The 26,939-nt window shown below is 48.0% G+C and overlaps 1 protein-coding gene across 2 annotated transcripts in view; it reads right to left on the reverse strand.

The window, feature by feature from the left end:
• Window positions 1-26,939, reverse strand: part of GRIK3 (glutamate ionotropic receptor kainate type subunit 3) — a 224,836-nt gene that overhangs the window by 73,094 nt on the left and 124,803 nt on the right. For both annotated transcript variants that reach the window (XM_004740762.3, XM_004740761.3), the window contains exons 2-4: window positions 20,110-20,286; window positions 9,206-9,463; window positions 2,138-2,319 (exon numbers count right to left, since the gene is read on the reverse strand). In XM_004740762.3, the coding sequence (XP_004740819.1) occupies window positions 2,138-2,319; window positions 9,206-9,463; window positions 20,110-20,286 (617 nt within the window). The remainder of the gene's footprint in view (window positions 1-2,137; window positions 2,320-9,205; window positions 9,464-20,109; window positions 20,287-26,939) is intronic.

The following is a 26,939-nucleotide window of genomic DNA, read 5'->3' on the forward strand; positions in this document are numbered from 1 at the left end:
TGCATGCAAAGATTCCAAATTCTGCAGGGCTGGGCTGGGCCCAGTCTTCTGGCTCTTCCACGAGCATCTCTGTGCTTGCTACACTTAGAGAAGTGCAGTTGGAATCAGCCCCAGACTGTCTTCTCAAGGGCTCTGGCTCCACCCAGCTGCACTCACTGTCCTGGCTTGAGAGGGAGGTGTGTGAAAGCCTGCCCCTGCCCCTGCCCCTGCCCTGGCCCCAGCCCAGCCAGGCCCCAGGAGGAGAGGCTGTGCTAGGGCTGATCTCCCTGGAGGGTGGAGACAGCGCAGCCCGGCTTCCCTGTTCCAGGTGACCACCTGGCAGGTCGCTCCGTTGCCATGGAATTATTACCAGGTGTCATTACGAAGCCTGCATTACCTACATTTACGTGTTTTATTAGAAACCTATAATCTATATTACTAACGACCATAATGCACTTTCTACAGAGTTCTTCAGAATGCCAGGCCCCCTAAGTGCTCTGGAAGAAAATGGTCCCAGGGTCAGGTACACGTGGAAAGTGCCATTCCTTCTCTTGCCCTCTTGGAGACTTACAGCCCATGTCAGCAAGATCAAGGCTCAAACCAGGCCTCAGCCAGCAGCCATGGTTACCTCTGCAGAGCTTGGGGTTCAGAGGGGCACACAGTCTCCAGGTTTAATTCTGGATGTTTTCAAGTCAGACAGACATGGGAGTAAATTCTCACTCTCTGGCTGAATGACCTGGGCCCCTTCCTTTCCCCGGGAACCTCAGGTTCCTCACCTGTAAACTGAGCATGATAACCATTGCCACCTGCCAGGGGGGCGCTGACTGAGGGGCTCCGGACACCTGGCACATGGTCCCTCCTCAGTGTCACCAGCCAAGGTTGTGGCAGTCTCTGCTACATGTGCCAGGAAGAGAAGGGAAGCACTAGGCGTGGGCCGTCGCCCAGGGAGGAGGGGTGAGGGTTCTCTGGGGGACATCGGTCTCCTCCACAGTGACCCCACAGAGGCCCACACCGTGCCGACACTGGGCTACACTTGTTCTCTGCTTCATCTCAAAATCCTCCGTCCCTGTCTGAGGCAGAGATCACTGGTTTTGTCAGAGGAGGGGAGGGCACTGGGGCTCTCTCAGGTGCACAGAAGTGAGATTCAAACCCCCAAGTGAGCTATGCACCTGTCTCGGGGTGAGGGAGTCTGGGGGAAGACACTGGCTGCTGGGCCACCTACGTACCCCCTGTAGGGCTGGACTGGAAGGTGGGACTTGGACCAATGTCCCCACCCTAACCCGATCTGGGACTTGAAAACTCGTATCCTTGGCACGGCACCTAGCCCCCTGTGCTAGGTCAGTTCCTCTCCAGTTCCACCCCGCCAGGTCAGGACTTAGAACTCTACAGAACTCAATCACCAAGGCCACTTTCTGGGACCATATAATTGCCTTTTACACAAAGCACAGGCTCAAATGGGAGCGTTCTGGGTTTCAGCAGCGGCACCCTCCAAGGAGGCTGTGGGCGATTTTGCTGTTTATTTCTTAGGTAGCTGGCAGAGATGGCTCTGGTTCCCAGCATGCCACACCGGGCTGTGTCTGGAAAGGAACAGAGGCCCATCCAGGACCCAGAGCCATCTTCCTCCCCCATGGTCGCTGCAGAGCTGAGCAGATGGCACGGGGAACTTCAATAAACCTCCCAGTAGTAGAATAACCACAAGCGTTCTGGGCCACGGGGAACTCATCACAGAAGACGCAGTGTCCCCCCTCCCCCCACCGGTGACTGTTCCTGCCACCCCGAGGCCTCCCAGGGCTTCCCGAGATGTTTGGTCCTGTGCCGCTTCAGCCCCTGCTTCCCACCTGCAGCCATAGCCCAGAAGCGAGCACTGAGGCAAGAGCCACCAGGCACTAGGCTGGGCTCAGCCCTGGCATCGCTCCGTCCTCATGCGGGCTCAGACCGTGGAGACCACGCGTGTCCATTCTGCCGCTGCAGAAACTCACACACAGGGGTCAGTTCACGCAGCCACACTGAAGCAGAGCTGGGCTCCCCCCACCCCCCACCCCCATCCGGCTCCAGTCACCTCCTGGCTGTGGGTGAATGGGGAAAGTGGGGGAAGGGGAAGGGCCAGGCAGGTCCCGCCCCTCCCTTCCATGCCCTGGGCTGGCTGGCACTCACACACCTGCTTGAGGATCTGGGCGGCCATGGTGTGACTGCAGTCGAAGATGATGCGGAATTCCCGGCCCCGCTTCATTTCCTTGAGTAGCGGGCGCGAGTCGTCCGAGTCAAGGGGCAGCTGGCGGATCTTCAGGCGGATATTGTACCTCGACGGGGCCATGATGAGCTCCTGCAGGCGGATGAGCCCTGGGAGGTCCCCGGGGTGCAAAAGACACACATGTACACACAGGTAAACACGGCTGTCACCCTCCACGGACTCGGGTGAGCACATGGCCTGTGGCTGCAGGTCTGTGACCACACACAGACACACAGACACGGATGCGTGGCCCACAGAGCTTTGGGCAGGTGTGTGGACAGAGCCACGTGGGTCCAGACATGGCACCAGGATTCTTGGGTATGGCCGTGTGCACTAGGCTGTACATGCCAGCACACGTTCCTGGATATGTGGGCACGTACAAACACATGCTTAGAGGGACATGTTTGCTGACACAGACATATGTTGGGACTTCCTTACACGTGTACATCAAAGCCTGTGCCTACACAGACACACAGACACATGTACAGATTTAGCAGTAGGTACAGACAGCAAATTCCTGCAAACCACGTCTACATCCTCCCCTCTACACTAGCCTTTATGGAATCCAAACCAGAGGTCACCCCTCTTCGTCACCCCATGTATGACACTGGGAAGTTGGGAACCTACCTCCAGGACATGGGCACAAGTGAAGGCTGCAGGCTCAGGTGTACCAACTGTTGGACTATGTAAGGCAAAGAGGTATTTGTGCCCCCAACCCAAGGGCAGCCTACCTCAGTAAACCTGACTGATTTTTCCAGGCTCTGCGCAATCACCTCCTCCAGGAAGCCTACCCTTACTGCTCTTTCCAAACAAGACACGCCATCCCTCTCCCTCCTCCCTCAGCACTAGCCTCCTCTGGCCTCATCTCACTCCCTCGTCCAGCCATGGCCTTAACCTCATGGGCTGGGTCCCCACAGACCCTAGCATGGGGCTTGGCACTTACGAGGCCCTCAACACAAATCACCATAATTGAACTGACTTACTGTTTTTTCCTCCCTACACCGAAAAATCCATCCTCCACCTTGGCATTTTGCAAAACCACTTAATTTGGGGACTTCCAGGGAAAACTGAATGTCACTTCCTGGAGACAAATGGCTTACTTAGGTCTAATTAAGTTGATTTCCGTTGCTATTTCAAGGTCCATTCTTGCTGACTCCCTTCTGTTTAGCCTGGGAGTAAGCCTTCTGATACCCCCTCCCCACTCAGGGAGGGGCTGAGCCAACAGGGGCCGGGGTCCCACTGGGCTGTCTGCCCACGCTCAGGGCTCAGGGCTCAGTGTCTCGATTGCACACTCCACTCAGCTCTGCTCCATTCCCCCACGAACGGCAGTCTGCTTCTCCTCTGGGGAGCAACTCCTCCCCCGTGCTTGGACCATGTGACTCCGAGGAGTCCATCCCCAGCTCTCAGGGCACAGCACGTGCCCCAGCCTGGCCAATCAGCCCGCACATTCCTCTAGGCATAGGGATGGGCTCAGAGATGGGTGGGTGATGCCAGGTGGTCCTATCAGATGACTTCCAGAAATGGTACCAGAGCAACTGGTAAGAAATACACCCTTTTCCACTTACCTCCAAATAGGGAGGCAGTAAGTCTAGGCATCACCACATAGAACCTGAGAAGGATTCCAACATGGCAGAAGTCAGGCCAAATAAATCCTAATGATACCCATTTGAGCCTCTGGATCTAACAGTACCTGAAGCTAAAATGACTCTTGAGCTTCCTCAAATCCCCTCCCCCTCCCTTTTTTTTTTGGTGAAGCTAGTTTGCTCTGGATTAAAGTTACTATTGCAGTGTCCCCTATCTGGACGGAGTCCCCCTCACACAGACCGCCTACTTTGAAAGCCTTCCAACAGAGCCTCTGGGTTTCCAAAGCCATTTCTGATTACAAATGCCTGGATCTGTTCAGCTTCTTCTTCGAATTCCGGAGGGCTGGACGTGAGGGAGGCCATCTGGCATACACCATTCCCCTCGGCTGGGGAGGACAGAGATCTATCCCCGTGACCTGAGCTTCCCAAGGAGCTCCCAAACAGGCTTTGCCATGGCCACCGGCCTCAGGATTCCCCCCACCCCCCTGGAAGGTCCCATACCCAGGTGTGTGGGCTGGCGAAGGGCTCTGGAGTCTGCAGTGGTCTGGATCTAATAGGGGCGACAGGGCTTCCCAATACCAGACTCGAGATGGAGCCGGAAGGGGCCATCAGCTGACCCGCGCCGAGGAGGGAGGGACCACCATCTCCTCTGGAACACACACCAGCGTCATCCTCTTTCCCCATCTGGCACCAGAAATTCTCAGTGGGGCTGAACGATGCTGCCCTCTCACACTTGTTACCCTGGGAGGCGCCCCGCCTTCACTTCGCTCCAACTCGCTCAGTGTTGGGAGGCATGCACGGCAGCAGCAGGCACGTGAGCTTTGGAGATCCAGGACGTGAGGACAGGGACAGCCTGCACGCTGGAGCAGAGACCACCGGAGTCTTCCTGTCAGCCAAGTGCATTGCCCCGTGTAATGCACAGTGACCCACATTCTCCGGTAGCAAATGTCAGACCTCCTTCTCATCAGTGTATTCCCGAAGGAGACCAGAGGCTCATCTCAGCCCACCCCAGCAGAGGACGAGGCTCTTACTTGCCTGAGATGAGCCTTCCTTCCTCGCTGCTTCCCTAATCAATCTCTCTCAAAATATCTACAGTGAATCATGGTTGTTAGAATCATGCTTTTCACTTACAAAGCACTTCTGCATTCATTACCCTATTTAAACATCTCCCTGTCCTAGAAGGCACGCCACCTGTGCCAGGGTTACAAAGAAACAGAGGCCCACGGAGGGTAAGGTTCTACGGCACGCTAGCAGTGGGACTGGGATTTGAGACCCAACCTTCTGGCTCTTACGTTGGGGTCCTTCACCTCGGCTTTTTCTAAGACCCTTCCTTTTGCCCTTGATATCAGTTTGCCTTTGTGTGCAGATGAGGTTACAAAGGTGACCACTTGTCACAGGTCACAGGGCAAACCCTGCTGCTTCCTATAATATAATCATTTGCGAAATTCTCTCACTGATGTTCCTGAAATCATGGGCCAAAGTTGTTTCCATTCTTCTTGTCCCTGTGTTTTTGATGGGTACACAAGATCATATAATAAGCCCTCCAATCAAACCCCAATTTCTGCTTTGCTTCCTGCCGCATTGAGGACATTCCCACCGAACAAATCCCACCTATTGTCATCTAGGCTATCTTATGGTCATGAGGTAATCAAAGGGTTTAGAGTAGAGAAAGGCTCTTGCCCATGCTTTCCTCTTGCTCCTGCCTCCTGACTAACCCCGGTGCTTTTCCATGAGGCTGCGGCACCACACCACACCCCCCTCCTTCTAGAAACTGTTAACAACTCTTTTCTCAATGCCATTGACCTCCCTGTGTCATAATGTGGCCATTGTCATCCGTGAGGCCCCAGGCACACTCAAAAAGAGTAGATTGTAGGGATGACCTAAATTCTTCACCCCACTCTGTAGCTACACCCTTAGCCAGGTAACTTTGCAGGTGATCTCTGACTGCACGCAGGTGACCCGCCTCACACAGGATATTGGGCTCCAGCATGTAACCTGTGTTAGCCAATGGTGTATCAGCGGGCGGGTCACAAGCAGACAGTAGAAACGGAAGGGCACCCTGGGTCTCTTCTTTTGCACCTCTGCAATTGTCATGACCATGTGCCCAAGGCTAGCCTGCTCATGCCTTTCATCTCCACCAACAGTTCAATGACCCCCCCAGCAGGGGAGGGATCCAGCTGAGATCAGAACCACCACCTGGCCAAGCTCAGCCAATCAGCAACCCCACAGACTTGTGAGATAAACACATGCTTTGTATTCAAAGCCACTGAATTTTGGGGAGTGGTTGGCAGACACAGCACCACTAATTATAGAGATGGGCGTGCCCTCTTCTAACATGCTGAGAGAACCAGGATATGGCTCGGGTGGCAGGATGCCAATGCCCATAGCTGACGGGGGCTTGCTTAAAAGCCAGTCAGGGGGCACTCCCTTTCCTATCCGACTGTGCTCAGGGTAGTAACCACCGACTCGGTGAGCTGTCCAGGATGGTCTGCTGGACAGTTCCTATGAGCCTTGTGTGCCCGGTACAACAGAGATGTTTTTAAATGCTTATTGAACTGAACTGAATTGAATTGAATTAAAAATCAGGATGAAATCATTAAATATTGCAAGAAGAGAGTCCTGGGCACCGGTAAGGGAGAAGAATGAGGATGTCATAATCCCATCGTCCCATAATCCCATCGACAGTTCTTATCAAGGAAACTCCTTGATAAGAGGCATGAGTCACATTAAGAACAATCTCTTTGGCTCTTCTTTCCTTCTATTTCTTGGGATGTTAGCACGTGAGGATGAGCTGCTTGGAGCTGGAGCAGCTCTATTTTGACAGTGAGAGAGAAGCCAAGAGACCTGGAAGGAAATGGAGCCAGTGCTCCAGCTCTATTGAGCTGCTAAACCAGCCCTGGGTAGGACCACCTCCAGACTCCTGTCCGTCAGAGAACGAAGTGCCCATTGCTTGAGTCAGTGGGAACCGGGATGTCTGTGAGTCCAGCCCGAATATCCAAAGGCATGCTGCCCCCAAAGCAAATCCAGCCCAAGCCTGCTCTGAACTGCCTCCCATTCTGGGGGGGCTTGATGACCTGCCACGTTGTCCCTTTGAAACATCCTGATTCTGGGAGGACACCTCTTACCACCCGCCAGTACTCATCAAAGTCTTCCTATTATTTGACTGAATCCCTAGTGCCCAGTGTGTTCTTGACCAAACCCGCTCCCTCCCAGACTCCCTCGTGTGTTTAAATGTTTGTTAAACTGAATTGAACCGAATTGAAAATCAAGTTGAATTAAACTCTAATTAAATCCTGCAAGAAAGGGTGTTCTGGGCACTGGTAAGAGTGAAGAAATGAAGATGGGATCCCCTCTCTTTTGCGAAGTTAATCATGCTGGAGGAGAGTGTGTGCCCCCCCACCCCCAGAGGCGGCCGGGCATACCAGGCCTTCCGAGCTGATAATTGAGAGGCTCGCTCATATCCTCAGAGCGAAGGCACTGGAGGAGAGGGAGCTCCAGGCGTTAGCATCTGCTCTGAGCAACCTCAGAGCAGGGCATCCCTCCTCCACAAAGCCTCTGCCCCCAGCCCCTCTAGTCCGAAGACCCTAGGACTGCGGGGCTGTGGTCCGCCCCTGCGTCTCTTCTCACTGCTTTGTGACCCTCGCGGCATCACCCTGTTCATGTCTAGTTCTTTCCTGCCGTCCTGGCCCCGAGTTCTCTTCTAGGCAGCCCCTCAAACCCAGGCCTCCTTTGTCCCTGCCCACAACAAGGTGGCCAACCCCCACGTGACTTCTGGCTCCTGGCTCTCCCGGCCACCCGCCCCACGAGATGCCGTCATAGCCACCTTCCGAGAAACTCTGCTTTCATTATTCTACTTCTGTGCTCAACAACACTCAGTGCGCTTTGGCTGCTCCCAAGATCAGGTGTGAACTCCGAAGTCAGACAGTGGAACCTTTGCACAGCCTGATACACTCTGTTTATCTGACCTTTTCCTCCCATCTTCCGAACTTGAATCTTCTCCCCCTGCCAGGCTGCACTCTTGAGGAGGCTGCCACGCACAATCGGTCCTCCTTGGTTTTCGCTCAGGCTGTCCCAGCCACTGGTGATGCCCTCATGCCTTCTCTCTGTCTGTTCACCCTCGAGGCCCCACTCTTGTCTCTCTCCCTCTGGTAAGTCAGCCCAGATCAGCCAAGCCCACCGGGCTTCCTCTCCCTGAGTGCCTTGGCACTGACTGTATGTACCTGTCACTTGACTCTCAGCTATGATGGCCTGGAATAACCAGTGACCTCTGGGGATGTGCTCACACCCCTACCATAGGATTCACTCCTCCTAAGACGATGGGATTATGACATCCTCATTCTTCTCCCTTACCGGTGCCCAGGACTCTCTTCTTGCAATATTTAATGATTTCATCCTGATTTTTAATTCAATTCAATTCAGTTCAGTTCAATAAGCATTTAAAAACATCTCTGTTGTACCGGGCACACAAGGCTCATAGTCTGGACAAGCCACCACAGCCCTTCCTGGCAATGTGCTAAGTAAGACCATCTAACAGGGCTGCCGGAATGCTGGCCGTGACCTGGTGTGGGGTCCTCATGCCCCTCAATGGCAGACAGCTCATGCTGGGGGCACCGAGTTGGGGCAGGGGCCCTGCCTTCCTTGATCTCCTGTCTGGTACTGTGGGCATAGCAGGAACACAATAGAGGCTTGTAGAATCCCAAGTTAAACAGACAGCTTTTCTGAGGGATTCACTCCCTGTGATTCCCACTCCTCATTAGAGGGTAATCAAGAGCTGACATAGAATCACAGGCTGCAGAATGCCGAAGGCTTTTCTCCAGCTTAGATGCTATAGCTCTTGACTTGACACGTGCCCAGAGAAGGGCCAGATGGGTTAAGTGACTTGCCAAGGTCACTTTTTCTTAAGAGGCCAGGCTAAGAAATGTCTTGGGACTTGAGTTTTTAGAAAGGAAGAAGAAGAGAGGAAACAGCCTTGTGCTATCCAGCTAGCAAGTGTCAGAGCCAGCACACACCCCTGCCCATGGATCCAGAGCCTGTGTCCGCAGTCAGCATGGGGCCGCCCACATTTGCTGCAGATGCGAATGTGAGTCTAAGAGAGCCGGCGGTATGGCGGGGTGGGGGGGGCACGGTTTGTGCAGGGTGAGTGCGGGCGCTGGGTGGGCTGAGAGCATGCTGTAGGGGGGCGGAGGTGGGAGTGTGGGGAAGGTGTGAGGTGGGTTGTGGCGGAGTGAAGGGTGAGTGTGGCCGGTGGGTCCTGGGCTGCGAGGCAGTGCAGGGGGGCAAGTGTCTGGGCGTCCAGCTAGGCTTGGGCGTGAGCATGCACCCTCTCTCAGGGGCAGTTGATTTGGGCGAGCAAATCCTGGGTCTCTACCTCCCTCACCCCCTACCCTCAGTCCAACCACTCCCGGCTACCCACCTGTACTGTCGTCATAGACCACGGTGGCCGATCGCCACTTGAGGTACTGGACCAGGTCGAGGATGGCGTGGCTGAGGGAGGCGTAGTCGGGGTAGAGGTTCACGTAGAAGGTGTCCTTGTTGTCCAGAGGGTGGTGTTTCCAGCGCAGCTGGATGTGGGGCACTTCCAGAGCATTGCAGATGGACTGGACGGCGTTGGTGCAGGAGCCCTGTGATGGCCCGAAGATCGCCACCACGCCCAGGGCCAGCTGGTCACAGGCTGCAACAGAGGCGGGGGTGGGGGGATGGTGAGGGGCTCAGTGCTGGGCCTCGTCAGGCAGCTGGGGGCTGTGCACACAGGGGTGCAGTGATTTCCGTGATCCCATAAACACAGCGAGGGGAGACAGCAGCTGGAACCTTCCAAGGGCAGACGAGGAAGGGTCCTTCTGAATCTCGGCTTCCTCCTCTGGAAGCTGGGGTTACAATCACCCTGACTCATGGATATTGGGAAGGTTGAGTGAGATTGTGCATACGAGACCCTTAGCCCTGCTTATGAAACAGAGATGGGGTTACTTTTGATGCTGTCCTCACTGTGCTGAGCACCCCTAGCTCTGGGACCGGCCCTGATCTGGGCGGCGGGGGAAAGGCCAAGAGACAGCGAGGATGAAACATCTCTCTGTGGCAACTGTGAAACTTCTAGCCCCAGTCTGTTCCCCAAAGTTCAACGTGCTCATCTCCTGTCTTGCAGGACACTACCATGTGCCTGCGTCCGAGACGCATTTCAGACCAAACGTGTCCCAAACGCCACCCCCTTTCCTCCTCCAGGCTCCCCTCCTCAGTAAACCACTTCCACTATTCCAGTGGCTTAGACCCTGAACATTGGCTTCCTCTTCACTCCTCTCGTTCTCTGTTGTCCCACATCCCACTCCTGCTGTGTCACTTTCGGAATGTTCCAGAATCAGAACTTCTTGCCACAGCCACCATCTTCTTCCGCTGGCACTACTGCTGGCGCATTCTTGCTGGCCCCAGCTTCCTCAGGGACCCTCCCTACTTCTTACCTCTTCCAGCCTCAAGTGGTGACATCACATGTTTGCCCCAGAGGCTCCAATGTCCCTTGGTCTAAAAGCCGAAATCCTCATGGCGACAGATGAGGCCCTGCTCGCTGCAGTTCTTCCCCACCCCTATCCCACCCCTGTCCTCATCACCATCACCACTTTTCTGACTTCAACTCCCATCCTTCTCTCCCTTCCTCACAGCCCTCAATCCCCACTGGTTTCCATGATGCTCTGCAGACACGCTAAGCACACTCCTGCCTCAGGGCCTTTGCACTTATGGTCCCTTCTAGCTGAAGTGCTCTCTGCTCAGATATCTGCATGACTTCCTCCTTCCCTTCCCTCAGGTTTCTGCATCCACCTGGTCTTACTAAAGAAGTATCACTTGCCCGACTTGTAATAAGAATCCTCCAGCCAGACTCCAAAACCCCATACCCTGCTTTGTTTCTTTATTAAATGATCACCAGAAGTCTGGTTTGTTGACTTTGTCCTCCCACTAGAATGTAAGTCAAGGCAGCAAGGGCTTGATCTATGTTGCTTATCGGTCTATCAACAATAAACGGTACCTGAATAGCACCTAAACGTGCTCAAAGCAGTACTTGGCCTGACCAGGTGCTTCACCAGCCTCTGCTGAATGAACCAGTACTGACTCCCTGCCCTCAAACAGTTTACATTCTTGGGTGGGGGAGGAAGCCCAGGGGCTCCTGAAAGGCGCTCCCCTCCTGGGGAGGGGCTCAGGCAGGTCAGAGGGCAGGTGCTTCTGGGGAGGGCAAACCCTGATAGGCACAGCAGAGATTTATTTATTTATTTTTTATTTTAAAAATTTTATTTATTTATTTGACAGAGAGAGAATGAAATCACAAGTAGGCAGAGAGGCAGGCAGAGAGAGAGAGAGAGACAGCTGGGGCTCCAAGGGCAGACACAGGCTCATTTAAGGATTGTGCCTCAAAGATCCTTAAAGTGGGACCTTTCTGGGGGCAGTCAGGAGAAGGACTCCCCAGGAGCTCTCGCCCTTTTTTTTGGCAACTTTGATTTTCCTTCTGGCTCCCACCTCTCCCACGCCCTGGCTATGAGGGCTAGAGCATGCCTTAGAAACAGGCCTTCTTCAGGCCCCAGACACTGGGTTGGTGGATGGTCATGTCACCAGTTAGAGCCAATGGGGAGCCACGGGACCTCGCACCCAGAAGGTAGGACTCTCCCTCTGCAACGGGATGTGGAAATAAGATATGGAGCTGTGATAACCACCCTGTGCTCCCAAAGAAAATGCAGTGCTTGTCTGGGAACAGAGTCAGTAGGCAGGTGAACAGAGCCAAAGGGGAGGAAGAAATAAGAGCCCCTGGTCAGTTTCAACTTTGGACCTTGGGCATGTGAACTGGTATGTTCTCTTTTTGCTTAAGCCACGGAGGATTTGGTGTTTTGTCCCTCGCAACCAGAAGAGCCCTAACCGATCTATCCATAGAGTGTTCACAAACTCACCAGCCTGTGGCTGTGAGAATGGTGCCACGTGCACACTTATGAACATATGGTGCATGTAGAAGGAGGCAAGACATCGCCTAAGCATTGAGGGGCGGTGGATTTAGACACATCCTGGCCGTCCCGAGGGCCTCTGGGAATGACCTACTGGTCTCAGGCCACCCTTAAGGTTTGCAGGGCCCCAGACCACATATTATATGGCTAAATATTTAAGCACTATAAGCCAAGCTAACAAATTGTTATATAAAACACACCGTTTCCTCCTACCCTAACAAATACACTTCTCTAGCAACCTGGAAAATCAGATGGGTGTGGAGACTTCCCATACACAGAGATGTGGGGAAGGGTGGCACCAGCTCAAGCTTGTCCCCCTCTTTTACTGCTGGCTCACCCTAATCTGTAAGGAGGACCTTGCTCTCCATGTGGATACCCCTTCCTATGTCGGAGCTTTGTCCATACCCCTACAAACAGCTGCCCTTTGCTCACCCCTTGGAAGGGGCCTAGAAGTGTGCCCTGGCAGTATGGCTCTCCCTCTGGAGAACAGCCCAGGGAAGAGGCTCATGCAGGCCTAGAGGTGGGCTCAGGGCCAACTGGGTAGGAAATTCAGGGTTCTAGATACTTGGAGCAAAGTCTAAAATGGCAGGGCACAGGCTCCTGGTAAGCAAGTGCCCTTTGTCCCACTGACCCTTTGTCCTGGGAGGAGATACTGACCAGGGGAGGGCAAGGGCAGCCTCCTGCCCAAAGCACAGACCCAGAGAAAGGGGCCCTCTTGCCTGGGCTAATGGTGGTCCCAGTGGATGCAGAGATATGGAGTGGTTTTCAGTTGATCAGAATGGGTAGTCTTTAGTGTATTTTTTCCTCTTCCTTGACCCTCCAACCTCTCCTCCCTTACTGTCTCCTGGGACCAGGAGGAAATATAGACCGTATTTTCCCTGAACTTTGTACATCCCTCAAGAACACCAGAGAATGCCACTTGTACCTTGGGTGAAAGATACAGCACTCTTGGTGGGGGGAGCTAGTTATTGTCAAGAGGCTGCTGGAGCCACATGGAACATGCGCCAGGGCAACCATGCATGGGAAGCAGCAAGACCAACATAGGGAGCATCTCCTGGGTGACTGGGATTCCTTGTGGCCAGTACCAAGTGCAGGAGAAGACACCCAGTGGGGCACGTGGCAGCTCCCTGGTGCTCCTACAGCTGTGGGACTGGAGTCCAAGTCAGAGAAGTGCTGCTGTCCCCACTCTTGTCACCCTACAGTCAATAAGCCTGGAGCAGCACTCCGTGTGGGATCAACCCCAGTGAAAATAAATGCTTCCAAAATAGGACCCTGGGTTTGTCGATAATTTGTCCCATTTCAGGAAGTCTTCTTTTAAGGGCTCTTGCCTCAAGGAGGCCAGGCCCTGACCTGTCTACTTACTGCTTATTCATGTTGCTTCCCTGGGTGTTGAGTGTCCCTCTGGCCACTTTGTCCCCTGAGAGCAGGTGCTCCATGAGGAAGAGATCATGTGTGAGTTACTGTGTAGCCATGGAGGTTAGATAAAACATGAAGGAGATAGCAACAGTGAGTGATGGCTGTCCAGGCTTGGTCACTCCCCTCAAGCTGTGGACACTCTATAAAATCTGTAATTTTCTCTCATGCACTATCTTCTAACCCTATTTTGAACCTTCTAGCTGTCCTCTGATATCCTTGGTTTCCATCCTATGCCTCCTATCTCTATCTTTTTCCTTTTGCCTCTGGGACCCTCTAATGGATAACTTGGTCAAACGACTATTATCTTTCATTCCCTCCACTACCACTTCCAAGTATCTGCCTTTTGGATTTCCCCCTTTGATACTGCCTGGAAACAGGCAGGCAAATTCTTCCTATGCTCTCACCCCTACCCAGCCCAGCCTCTTAGATCATGGTCCCCTGCCTGGGTCCAAGGTCTAGGTATCTGGTTTGGCTGAGGCAAGGGAGAGTAGACCAAACACAAATTATGGTTCTGCAGAGGATTATAAGGATGATCTTGAAGGGGGCAATTTTGATTTTGACCTCAACCGTGAAGACAAAGTTAAAAGTGATGGCGGTGAGGGCGATGACGATACTATTGATGATCACGGCCATGGCACCGACAAAGATGGAACTGATGATAATGTTGACATTGTGGCATAATGGTGTGATGATGATGGGATTGATGATGGTAAAATGTCAATGTTGTGATGTAATAGCAATGGTGATGGTAAGAATAATGATGGTGATATGCACATTGATGAGAGAGGATGTAATAACAGTCTGATGGTGATGACAGTAATTGTGTGATGATGTTGGTGTTGATGAGGCTAGTGATGATGATGAAGATTCTGGCACCATGACAATGGTGAGGATGAGGAAGAGGATGATCATGGGGTGGGGATGTTGGCAGGGGTGTGATTGATGAGATTGATGTTGATGAAGATGTCAATATCATGACTGCCAATGGTAGTAGGAAAGATGATAATGATGTTGGCACTGATGAGATTGGTGATGAAGATGTCAATGTCATGACTGACCATGGTAGTAGGAATGATGGCGAGGGTGTTGGCACTGATGAGACTGGTGATGATGAAGCTGTGGATGTATGGCAGTGATGGTGATGATGATAGTAGTGACCGTGATGGTGGTGGTGATGGTGTGAAGAGTGGAGGTGATACCACTGTTGATGGTGACAACAGGAACTGGTGATGGTGCATTGGCATTGACAGTAGTGACAACGGTGGTGATAGGAGGATGATGGCCATGCTGAGGTTCATCCTACCAGAGATACAGTGATTATATCTCATGGCTGGGTGCCAGGAAGCACCTGTCCATCACCTATTTCTTCTCTTTCACCTCTCTCCTCATCCCTTTTTCTGCCCCCTCCATGTTCCTTCCACCTTCGGAAGCTCTTCCAGCCTGGAAGAGTGCTGCTGCCCCTGAGGGACCAGGGCAGCGGTTACAGCAGCAGCAGCAGCAGCAGCAGCAGCAGCAGCAGCAGCAGCTTTATCTCCAGATGTTTCCAGGGCAGCAGCCAACTCTTGTTCTGGCAGCCCTGAGCACACACTGCAGTAATTACATTATTTGTAGCTTCAATTTGGAATCCATTTTCTGGTCATTTTACAGTAGCTCAATGGTTCACAGTCATTGCAGGAGTCCACAGCCTGAATGCAGCCCCCCTCACCCCCTTTCCATGGCAATTGTAGTTATAGCAAAAATTACCCCAATCAATTTGTTTCTTAAAAGGAATTGAGCAGCCCAGAGAATAAGTGAAGGCAGAGGAGCCTGGGGAGTGCTGGGTCGATTCCAGGTCTGCTCTGGTCAGGCTTGGAAGAAAACACAGGCACTCTCTGGGTTGCTGGCTCAGACACTGTTTGGCAGTCACTCATCTTTTAATTTTCCACAAAACAGTTAAAAATAAAGACAATAAGTGAAAGTCCCTTTGAATGGGGGAAAGGCCTCTTGGACCTCCCGTGGAGGGAAGGACTAATTCGAGCAGAGCTGGTGGACGTGCCAGGCTCTGTGCACGGCGCCCGCTCCCCCGACGTGGCCCAAGGTGGCCAGATCCAGCTGTGATGGCAGGATTAATCATTTTCATTGGGTTAATTAGAATTAAGCCCAAGGTCATCCCCCAGAAGAGCCCTAATGATGCTTCAGAGGAATACATTTACAAAAACCAAAGATCAAAAGAAAAAATAAAGATCATGGGAACAAGGGACTCCCCAAGGGATGGAGTATGCCTAAGGGGGAAGCAGGATCCAACTGCAGAAATGCCTCCAGGACCAGACAGTGGTCATTCTAACGACAGCAGGGGTCTGTCTTGGGTATGGTATCCATAGGAGGGTCATTAAGGGAAAGTGATGGCAGAGAGGAACCTCTTAAACTTTTTTTATTGAGATGTAATATCATATAGTAAAGTGCATCAGTTTTAGGTACAGACTTCCATGAAATTTTATACATAATTGCATCCATGTAACTACTACTTGGATCAAAATATAAAACATTCCCAACACCTAGGAAGGTTATCTCTTCCCCTTTCCAGTTAATATGTGCTGCACACTCCTCCCTTTCCCAGAAACGACCACTGTTTATTCACTCGACATCATGCCTGCGAGGCTCATCCATGATGTTTTGTGGAGGGAGAATTATTTTTTCCTTTTTTTTTTTAATTGTTAACTTAAATTCCATGGAACAACTATACCCCAATCTATCCATTCTCCTGTCAATGATCCTTTAATTTATTTCCTGTAACATTCAGCTATTATCAATAAAGTGGACAGGAACTCTCTTGCAGGCATATGTCTCACTTTAGTGGACACTTCCAAACTCCCCTGAGAAGTTCAACCAGTTTTCACTCTCAGCAACACTGTGTAGAAAAAATAAACCTCAACCCCTACCTCCCACTATACAGAGAAAATCAGTGTGAGACAGGTCCTAGAGCTAACCATGAAAGACAAAACAACAGAGCTTCTAGGATGTGGGAGCAAATCTTCATGACTCGAAGATAGACAAAAATAGAACACAAAGCCATTAACTGTAATGGAAAATATTGACAAATCAGACCTCCTTAAGTTAAGAACTTTGTTCCTCAAAAGGTGTTTCTAAGACAGTGGGAAGGCAAGCTCCCTTGCTGCAAATACAGGCAATGCACAAGTCCCACAAAGGACTCCTACCCACCATATGTAAAAGACTCCTACAAGTCAATAAAAAAATGACAAGCAGCTCCATTTTAAAAATGGTTAAAAGGCTCAAAAATCACTCCAGGAAAGAGAAGGTCTGAATGATCTATGAAAATTTGAAAAGATGCTCAGGACCTCCGGTCACCAGGGAAATACAAAGTGAAACTACAATGAGATATCCACCACACGACCACCAGAAATAAAAGTGACTTTATCAAGTGTTCATGATGGTGTCGACCGTTCCCCACTGCCATGAGCCCCCCAGGGTCCTGCTGCCCGGACTCTGGAGAGCCATCTGGCTGAACACATGACATCCTGTGACCTCATACTTCCACTCCTGCGTGTCTACCCACCAAAAAACATTTGTGCACGTTTGTGCACCAAAAGATATCTACAAGAATGTTCATAGCAGCACTGCTTTCTGGGCCCAAATGGAAACAACTTGAATATCCAATGATACGTTTTAGTTTAAAAATTGTGGTGTGGGACGCCTGGGTGGCTCAGTTGGTCGGGCAGCTGCCTTTGGCTCAGGTCATGATCCCAGTGTCCTGGGATCGAGTCCCACATCGGGCTCCTTGCTCGGCAGGGAGCCTGCTTCTCCCTCTGCCTCCATCTGCCAGTGCTCGCTCTCTCTCTCTCTCTCTGACAACTAAATAAACAAAATCTTTAAAAAAATTGTGGTGTATTTGTATATTGGACCACTACACAACAATAAATGGATTCCTATTATATCCAATAACATAGATGAATCTCAAGGGTATATTCTACACATTGCCAAAATATACACACTGGTATTCTATTTGTGTAAAGTTCAAAAATGGGCAGAGGAGCATATGTATGGCACTGGTAGTCAGAACAATGGTTCTTTAGGACAGCAGTGAAGAGGCAAAAAGACATAATAGAGGAGAAGATGTGGACAATAATCATATAATCACACACACACACACACACACACACACAAGCATCCAGGGATCACAGTTGTAAAGGAAAAGTCCAGAGCTTTAAGAGGTGAAGACTGGACCTTGTCTGGGGACTTGGGGTGGGCTCCTCTGAAGACCTAGACAAGTAGCAGGGCAGGGGTGGGATAGGGAAGGGGCATCACAAAGAGAATAGCAAGTGCAAAAACCCTGTGGTAGGAGAAAGCATGGAACCTGCAGGACCGCAGGCAGGGCTAGAGCCCAGAGGCCAGATGTGGTTGGAAAGTCACATCTGGGCTGGACTGGACCCCATGGGCTCTGATGGTTTGGAGAAAGAACAACAGGACACACCAGCTGGAGTTTTAAGCAAACAAGTCAGGTGGTGGGGGATGAGGGAGTATGGCTTTGGTCCCATGACCCCCTCTGGCTGGACTTCCAAAACTGAATGTTTCTGTCCCAGATCTACTCACCCGCTACCTGGCAGTTACACATTGCATGGAACTCTAAGTTCCCACTGGAGGAAGTACCTCAGAAGACTCTGGGGTTCTGCCCTGGGCTCACTGCTGGCTGGGGAAGGCCCCCGCGCTCACTCGCAAGTGTGCTACTGAAGAGTCGTCATATTATTTTAGTGACTTTTAGAAAAAATGGACAGAATACCCAGCCTAGCCCTTTGGGGTCATCGTGCCCACGTAAACCTCTGTTCTGATTCCAGGCGTTTGTTCTGTGTCCTCACCTTTTCACTGAGCATTTTTGGTTGAGTTCAGTCACTTTCTAGCTGGACGAGGCCAGGCAGAGGATGCCAGCAGGGGCTCTCAGTGGGGAGGTGGAGAGCTGACTGTAAGTGTTGGCCACAAGGCATGCGGAGAGAGAGCTGAGAGGATGCGGGTAGAGAGGACAACAGGCCAGCATAAGGAGAAGGGTGATGGGCAAAGGACCACTCTCCAAGGCTAACAGGGTGGGGTTCTTCCAGTTTGTGTGCAGGCTGGCTCTGAGACTCAGGGAAGGGTCAGGGGTATTGTGCTCAATGTCAAGGATCCTGTGCCCTTCAGTTTACCAGGCACGGAGGAGCAGGGCAGGTGAGAGAGGGACCAACAGTGGAGAAAGTACTTGTAGATGAGGCCCTGAACCTGATGGCTCAGTGGGTAGAGAGCAAACCAGCCAAAGTAATACGAGCAAAATTACCTTGTACATGCCAGACACTGTTCTAGGCACTTCACAGAAATGGGTCCATTTTATAGAAGAAAAAAAAAAAAAACGGAGGCACAAAAAACTGAGGCCCAAGGTATATTGTTCAAGGTCACAACTAATATCAGAATGGACAACGTGCAAGGCTAGGCAGTCTGGCTCCAAGCTCATGCTACACTGCTTTTCTATGCTAAGATGTTTACCCACAATGGGGCTTTGGAAAACAGAGCCACCCCCATTCCTGGGAGCACTTGGGCAGGTCTATACCTGGGAGTCCAGGAGACCTTGATTAGCTACTGGGAGCCCCTTAGAAAGACCAAGGGGGTATTTTGGATGAGCCTCAGTCTACCCAACATGCATGAAGGACACTATCATTAAGTTCAGCCAACAGGAGCCCTGAGTAATGTTGCTCAGGCTCTCATGCCCCATTCTCACATCATTCATTCATTGTTTTATTCAATAAATATTTCAATGAGTAGTTACTACATACCAGTCTTTTAGATGCTAGGGTTTTATCAGTTAACAAGAAAGAGCTTTCCTTCCAGTAGTATTGGAGAGAAGGGGAAACACATCAAATATACACCATTATTTAACTACAAATTGTGGTAAGTGTCTTGAAGAAGAAAAGCAAAGGGTTATGATGGCAAATTGTAGGAAAAATGACCTTGTCTTCCCTGGGAGTGAGATTCCTTAGGTCTGAGATTTTTAAATGGAGTTCCAGGGAACTCTAGGGATATATGGAAGCTATTTCTAGAGTTATCTGAGCCTTTAAATTAATTTCAATTAAATATGTGTGTGTATAAATTATATTTTTAAAAGAGTAACGAAGGAGCATATGTGTATACTCAAATGTGCTATATGCCACCTTGGAAACTGCTAGCTCATTCAGGTATTGACAAGTTGCTTTTTTTTTTTTTCTCCCTGAGAATCTTGGAATAAAGTTCTCCAGTCCTTTCTGTGCAGTCATTGAAGCTTATTGTATATGTATCACGAATAAAGAAGGATGCAACCTGACATTTGTTTTGTGTTATTTTGTAAAATTCAGGTGTGGGGAAAACTGACTGGATTTAGTAAAGCTTATTTTTATGACTCACAATTTTCCTGCTATCGTGAAGCTAAAACAAAATATGGAAATGTACTGAATGCTGAGGCTAATGTCAAACTTCAAGTATCACCAACAGCCTCTGGGGTCAAATTGTGTGAGCCATAGACACAGCTCCATTGTTTTTTAGTAAGTCTTTTTATGGCAACTTAATGTTGCATATTTTAATTATTGATATTCTGGGTAGGATTTCAATGAAAGAAAAACAAGTTTGAAAATTCCAGCTTCAGTTCAAAGGTGTAGGGGATATGAGCTGACCTCTACATTTCTACCTCTTCAGCCCCATCTCAGGCCTCATTCTCTACCTCCTCCCATGGCCGCTCATTCCCTCATGGCACCTGCCAGTGAAATTCCTGGTGGACAGCCTGGGGAATGACTCCCCCTAAGCAGAACTGGAAATGAGGCAGATTCCCAAACCAGGAGACATAGACTCTGATCCTCAAGTCCACCAAAAGCTGGGACCCAGTGTCAGGACCCTGGACAGCAAACAAGACTGCCTCTGTCCCCAGTCAAGACTGCATACTCACCCTTCTTGGTGGCCTCAAAGCTATCATGGAAGTGAATCCTCTGGATGTCATAGGTCAAGGTTGTGTTGGGCAGCAGAGTCCTGTTCCTGTTGATGATGTTGGCAGAAAATCGAAAGGCATGCTCCTCAGCATTCATGACCTGGGCATTGGGGCCATCCGCATACTCGAAGATTCCTCCTGTAAGAGATGGGTAAAATCGTGTGTGCTGCGGAAGGGGAAGGGCATGTTAACAAAGATGCTTGGCTCGAAGGTTTTATGGACAAGATTCACCCCCCCCAAAAGTGTTCAATATTATCCTAGATAATTCCATGCATAGAAATTGACTAGAGCGTAAGAAATACAAAGATCCTCCTAGTTTATTTCACTCAGCCAGCAACAGAGACTGATGCCACAGACTGACAAACAGCCAAATAAAATGACCAACTTAGTAATATTGCTATGAAAATTCCCAATAGAGTGCTGGCAAGTAGAATGTATTAGAATATTACCGGGAAAACATACCATGACCAGGTATAGTTATGTTCAATATAAAGAAAGGGAGGTTCAACATAAATCTATGAATATCATTCCATCAGTAGCTCAAAGGAAAAAAAATAACATATGATCAACTCACAAGATGTACAATGGCATCTGATAAAATCCAAAATTCACTGCTGTTAAGAATGCTTAATAAACTAGCACCAGAAAAGTTACTACCTTGAAGCACCTTTAGCTCAAATCTGCCTTCAATATCACACTAATGGTGAACACTAGAGACATTCTCATTAAAGAGATAAAGGAGGGGTAAAGATTCACACTACACCATTAACCAACAAAACAAGAAAGAAAAAGAATTTAGAGACACACCTCTTGGAAGGAAAAAAAATTCTTGCAAATTATATAAATATTTTCCTGCAAAACCTTAATCCCCAAACACAAAAACTAGTTAAGAAGTAGCAGGAGCAGGGCACCTGGGTGGTTCAGAGGGTTAAAGCCTCTGCCTTCAGCTCAGTCATGGTCTCAGGGTCCTGGGATCGAGCCCTGCATCGGGCTCTCTGCTCAGCAGGGAGTCTGCTCCCTCCTCTCTCTCTGCCTGCCTTTCTGCCTACTTGTGATCTCTCTGTCAAATAAATAAATAAATAAATAAAATCTTAAAAAAAAAAAAAGAAGTAGCAGGAGCAGGAGCAGGAGGGTCAAGTTAAATAACCAGTTAGCACAAATTAATACCATTTATTTATATCAGCAACAACTGTAAGAAAACTTAATAGTAAAAGATCTCCTTTCTAAGATCAACAAAAATATTACACAATGAATAAGAAAACAAATAAGAAGTGAGCAATCTCAGCATTGAAAGTGACAAAAACTGGGGCATCTGGGTGGCTCAGTGGATTAAAGCTTCTGCCTTCGGCACAGGTCATGATTTCAGGGTCCTGGGGTCAAGCCCCACATCAGGCTCTCTGCTCAGCAGGGAGCCTGCTTCCTCCCCTCTCTCTCTCTGACTACTTGTGATCTGTCAAATAAATAAATAAAATCCTTAAAAAAAAAAAAAAGAAAGAAAATGACAAAAACACTACAAGGGAGGGATGTAACAGCAGACTTCGATGAGGAGACATGGCGTTGTCCATGACAGTTAGGCTCAAGAATAGAGGTGTCAGTTTATTCCAAATTAATTTTTCAGTTTAATGCAATTCCAATCAGAATCACAGAAGGGTTTTTTCTTTTACTGGACAAGATGACTCTAAAATGCATCAGGAAGACTAACCAGGAGATAGCAGCCTAAAGAGATGACAGGTGATCTGCACTGCCGGATTTAAAAAGCATCATAAAAGCCAAAATAATTAAAAACATGTCCTAATGACATATGAAAATGCAGACAGATCAATGGGATGAGATAAAAAGCCCCCAGAAAGAGATTCAAGTAGAGAGATAAGTATTTAAGACATGACAAAGGTGGCTGTTTCCAATCAGTAGGTAAAATATAAATTATTCATTAATTGAGCTGAGACAATTATTCGATTATTTGGGAGAAATTTAAGTTAGATTCCAATCTTAAGCCATATATCAAAATAAGTTCCAAATGGATTAAAGATTAAAAAGCAAGAAATTAAGGGAAGGAGGGAGGAAAAAAACAGTATAAAGGTACCAAAAAAGAAGATGTAAGTGAATATTACACAATATTGAGGTGGAAGAGCTCCTTCTAGGCATTATAATAAAGTCAGAAAACAAAGAAGAGATGCTGATAACATCACAGAAATAATATATATTGAGTAATAATATATCAAAACTACCATGAACAAAATTAAATGGCAAACATCAAACTTAGAAAAATATTTTTAACATATTTGGCAGTATAAAAATTGATGTTCTGGGGCTCCTGGGTGGCTCAGTGGATTAAGCCTCTGCCTTCAGCTCAGGTCATGATCTCAAGGTCCTGGGATCGAGCCCCGCATCGGGCTCTCTGCTCAGCGGGGAGCCTGCTTCCTCCTCTCTCTCTGCCTGCCTCTCTGCCTACTTATGTTCTCTCTCTGTGAAATAAATAAATAAAGTCTTTAAAAAAAATTGATGTTCTTATTTTATAAAAATAAACACTAAAAAGCCAACAAAAAACCACAAATACTCCAAGAGCAAAAGGTGCAAAGGGCAAGCATGGGCATTTTGATAAAAAAAAAAATAATACAAAGCAGCTATTAACGTATGAATAAATGTGTGTCTCCCTAAAAATCAAATAAACTCCATTTCAGCCAACAGTGAGATACCACGTCTTGCCTGTCCCACTGGCAAACATAAAATAAGTTAAAACACCAAGGTTTGCTGAGGGCGTTTGGAAACAGACACTTGCTTGACTGTTGGTGGAAGTGGCAACTGGTATACCTCCCCTTCTTGGTGGCCATCAGCACATACCAAAAGCTTCAAAAATGCTTAGGTCTTTGATTCAATATTTCTCCTTGATTCAATACTTCAGTTTCTAGGAATTGACTCTGATAGCAACAATGGACACACTGATCACGTATGGGAAGGAGGATCTAGGGATGTCCAATACCAGAGAAGGAGTCCATAACTGTAATAAGCTATATATTTCCACATAATAGCAAACATTTAATGATTTGGGAAATACCCACGACATATTTTTAAGTGAAATACAAAGGTTATAAAGTTGGAGATGCAGGGCAATTCCACGTTAGAAGAGGGAGAACAGAAGGAAGATAAGGAGGAATCTATGCCATTGACTGAAAAATAGGAGAGGTTTCTAAACAGCACAAGCGAACCGTCCTATGTGGTAGATTTCTTATTTCGTTCTCTGTGCTTACTCTTTATTTTCCAAATGAAGCTTTATGTTAATGTCTTTACTCTTAAAAAATCGACTTCATCGCGGTATTATTTATGTTAAGAAATTCCACAAAATGCATCTTGTTTTAAGTGTACAATGATTTTTGGATAAATTGATGGCATTGTGTGACCATCATTACAATTCTGAACATTCCCATCACCCCAGAGAGCTCCCTTGAGCCTGTTTACAGTCAATCACGGTTTTCAGCCCCAGACCCAGGCAACCACTAATTTACTTTCTGTCTCTAGAGATTTATCTTTTCTGGACATTTCACATAAATGGAATCATGCAGTAGGTAGTCTTTGGGTCCTTTTGCTTAGCACATGTTTGAGCTTTATCCACGTTGTAGCATATCTCAGTGCTTCATTCCTTTTTAACTGTTAAATAATAGTACTTTCTACCACATTTTATTTACGCATTCACCACCCAGTTAATGGGTATTTGGGTTGTTTCCACCATTAAGAAATTTTTTTTTAAAGTGAGTATTTTAAAAAGTGAAGAAATCAATGTGCCCCCCAACCCAGTCCTCCAGCAGGCTGACAATCTGTAACACGTAGTGTGCATGCATGGGAGTCTGCGTGGGTGTGCATACACAGGCTGGGCAAGCACATATAACAGGATGAGAAGAATACATCCCAAAATGTCAAGAGGGCTTCTCTCTGAGTGGCAGGATTATGGGAGACTTTAATTTCCTTCTTTGTGTTTTTCTGTATTTTCCAAAAGTTCTGCAGCGAACATGTGTTCTATTTCTAATCAGAAGAGCCATCATGTGATGGTGTGTATGTGTTTAAAGGAAAATAAATGATCAAAATACCATATGATCCAGTAATTCTAGGGATTTTAATTTACTGCTCAGGATTTAGCATCTCTAGGGATATAAATTTAGAATAACTTAGAGATACATAAACACATTTATGTCGAAGGATATTCTTGACATAATATTGAAAAAATAGAAACAACTTAATGTCCCAAAGTAGGAGACTATTTGATGTATTAAAAGCCATCCATATGGCAGAGCAACTTGCAGGCATTAAGAGTAAGGGTACAGGATGGTATAACATGGTATCTGGGATTTGCTTCAAAATCATAGGGGAGGGGTAGGTGTGAAGGGGATATAAATAGGTCTGGAAAGGTCATGGGTTCCTGGTTGCTGGGGCCAGGTGATGGGTACACAGGGATCCATTATATCATTTTCCCTAAGTGATATGGCAGACATCCTCCGTAATAAAATATTATTTAAAATCATTGTATAAATAAGACAAAATGAACAAATCACGGTAGTGCAATCAGAAAAGAGACACAATATTATTTGCAGACGCTTATTACTATTTTCTTGACAACTCAGGAGAATCAGATGGAAACCTACTAGAAGCCAGACAGCTCCTCAAAGAGCCAGCATACAAATACAGAAAAAATGTACAGCCTTACTATACATCAGCAATAAACAGTGAGAAATTAGAAGGAAACAGAGAGATCCTATTCACAAAGGCAACAACGAAAAAAATAAAATACTTTACAATAAATGTGCAATTCTTATACCAAGGAAACTACAAAACTTTACTGGAGGACGTAAAAGGAGGCTTGAATAAATGGAGAGACATAACTTTCTCCTGGAAGAGAAGGCTCAATATTGTAAAGATGTCAGTTCTCCTCAAATTAATTTATATATTTAATGCAATTCCAATTAAAATCAAAAAGGACATACCAGAAGGGCATACACCAAAATGTTAATGGAGGTTCTTTCTAGAAAGTAAAAAGATAATGGATTGCTTTGCTTAGTGCTTTTTCCCTCAAGTCCTCTGCACTGAGCAAGAGCTTTGGTAATAAGGAAAAAAGCTTAAAAAAAAAATGCTCTTAAGGAATACCTAATGATACAGAAAATGCCCCAAATGCCCCCAACAAAGCAACAAAATTATATTATAGTTTGAAATCTATTTATCAAACCGAAAACACATTATCTATATCTATAGAAAAAAGACTGGAAAGATTTGTACCAACATTTGACCAATGAGTATTTCTGGATAGAAGGGGTTTATAAATTTTGTAGCATGTTCCTTGTATTATCTTGATTTTTCCAGGTTATTTACAATAAATATGCATTCTTTTTATTATTTTAAAATGTAAAAACAAAAAGAAAAATTATTCAAGGGAGCCCGGGAAGAAGTGCAGTCATTACAGATCTCCAGCCTCAACAAGGGTCAAAGGTCAGGGGACAAGGAGACATTTCCAAGGGTTTTACTCCTTCCCGGCCTCTCACATCTTGGCAGTTGGGCTACAAAGGAGCTCACTAGGGGACACATCTCAGGCACTGAGATCCCAGCCTGGGGGGTATGCCATTCAGTTCCATAAACACCCACTAATCTCTGCCACATTCCAACATGCCACTGAGTCCTAGCACATCAAGAAAACTTAACATCAGGCTTCTGCCCCGCAGGAAAGCTCGGGCAACCACAAGCAGACAATAACCAGCCAATGTGCGGGGCTCAGCTGTTAGACGCAAAAACGGAACTGTTCCCAACTCAGATTCTGGTGACGATTATGCCTCAGTCTGAGCCCTAGCCCTTCCCACTGGGGAAGTTACTCAATCTCTCTGAGACTCAGTTTCTGCATCTGAAAAATGGGCACCTACTTCCAAGGGTTGACCATTGCAAGGAAGAAAGAAAACAATGTAATGAAATGCATGTCATGTGGAGAGAGCTTAATTCATGACAATGCTTAAAAGAATGCCATTTGGAAGAACAAAATCAATTTTAAACTTCTCCGTTCTAGGCCAGCGGTTGACAAACGTTTTCTGGAAAGGACAGGACAGTAAATATTTTGGCTCTGTGGACCAGATGGGTTTCCTTAACTCTTCTTTCGGAATGTGAAAGTGATAGACAATAGGTTTGCAAACAAGTACAGCTGCGTTTCAACAAAACTTTACTTACAAAAGCAGGGGGCCAGCTAGATTGGGCCAGTGTGCTGCAGTCCATCCCCTCTTCTAGGGGAAGGGCAGCCTTTATCTTAAAGGGAAAAGTCCTGGAGGGCCCGGAGAAGGTAAGACTATGATAGTACTAACCTGCTGTGCAAAGGATCCCAAAATGTGATGTTGAGTTTTGAATGAGGAAGAGGGGAGAAGGGCCTAAAATGAAGGCAACAGCTAGGACGTGGACCCAAAAAGGGAGAAAGGAGGAGACGATGACTCATGGCCAAGGGTGCATGGGGCCGGGACGAAATCCTCCACGGCAGGAAGGGGCCAGGTTAGCACAATGGTGCCTAGTGCTTCCTTTCCAGTGAGCCCGCACTGAGCTGTCACCTCCCTTCCTTACAGGAGACCTGACCATGAGTAAATTCGGCCACAGAAAATGGACACCAGATTGTGCTCTTTGGGGAAAGTGAGGGCAGGGTCCAGCACAGGGTGAACTGGGGCAGAAAGAAGATAGGAGGTGCAGGACGTGGGATGAGAGAGAAGACAAGTCAGAATAAGCAGAGATTTAGAGAAACTGGAAACCCAGGAACAGTCTCAGAGATGCTGTCAGGAAGA

Source organism: Mustela putorius, unplaced genomic scaffold (assembly GCF_011764305.1).
Source record: "Mustela putorius furo isolate JIRA1106 unplaced genomic scaffold, ASM1176430v1.1 tig00003853_pilon_pilon_pilon, whole genome shotgun sequence".
In the NCBI taxonomy this organism is placed as follows: Eukaryota; Metazoa; Chordata; class Mammalia; order Carnivora; family Mustelidae; genus Mustela; species Mustela putorius.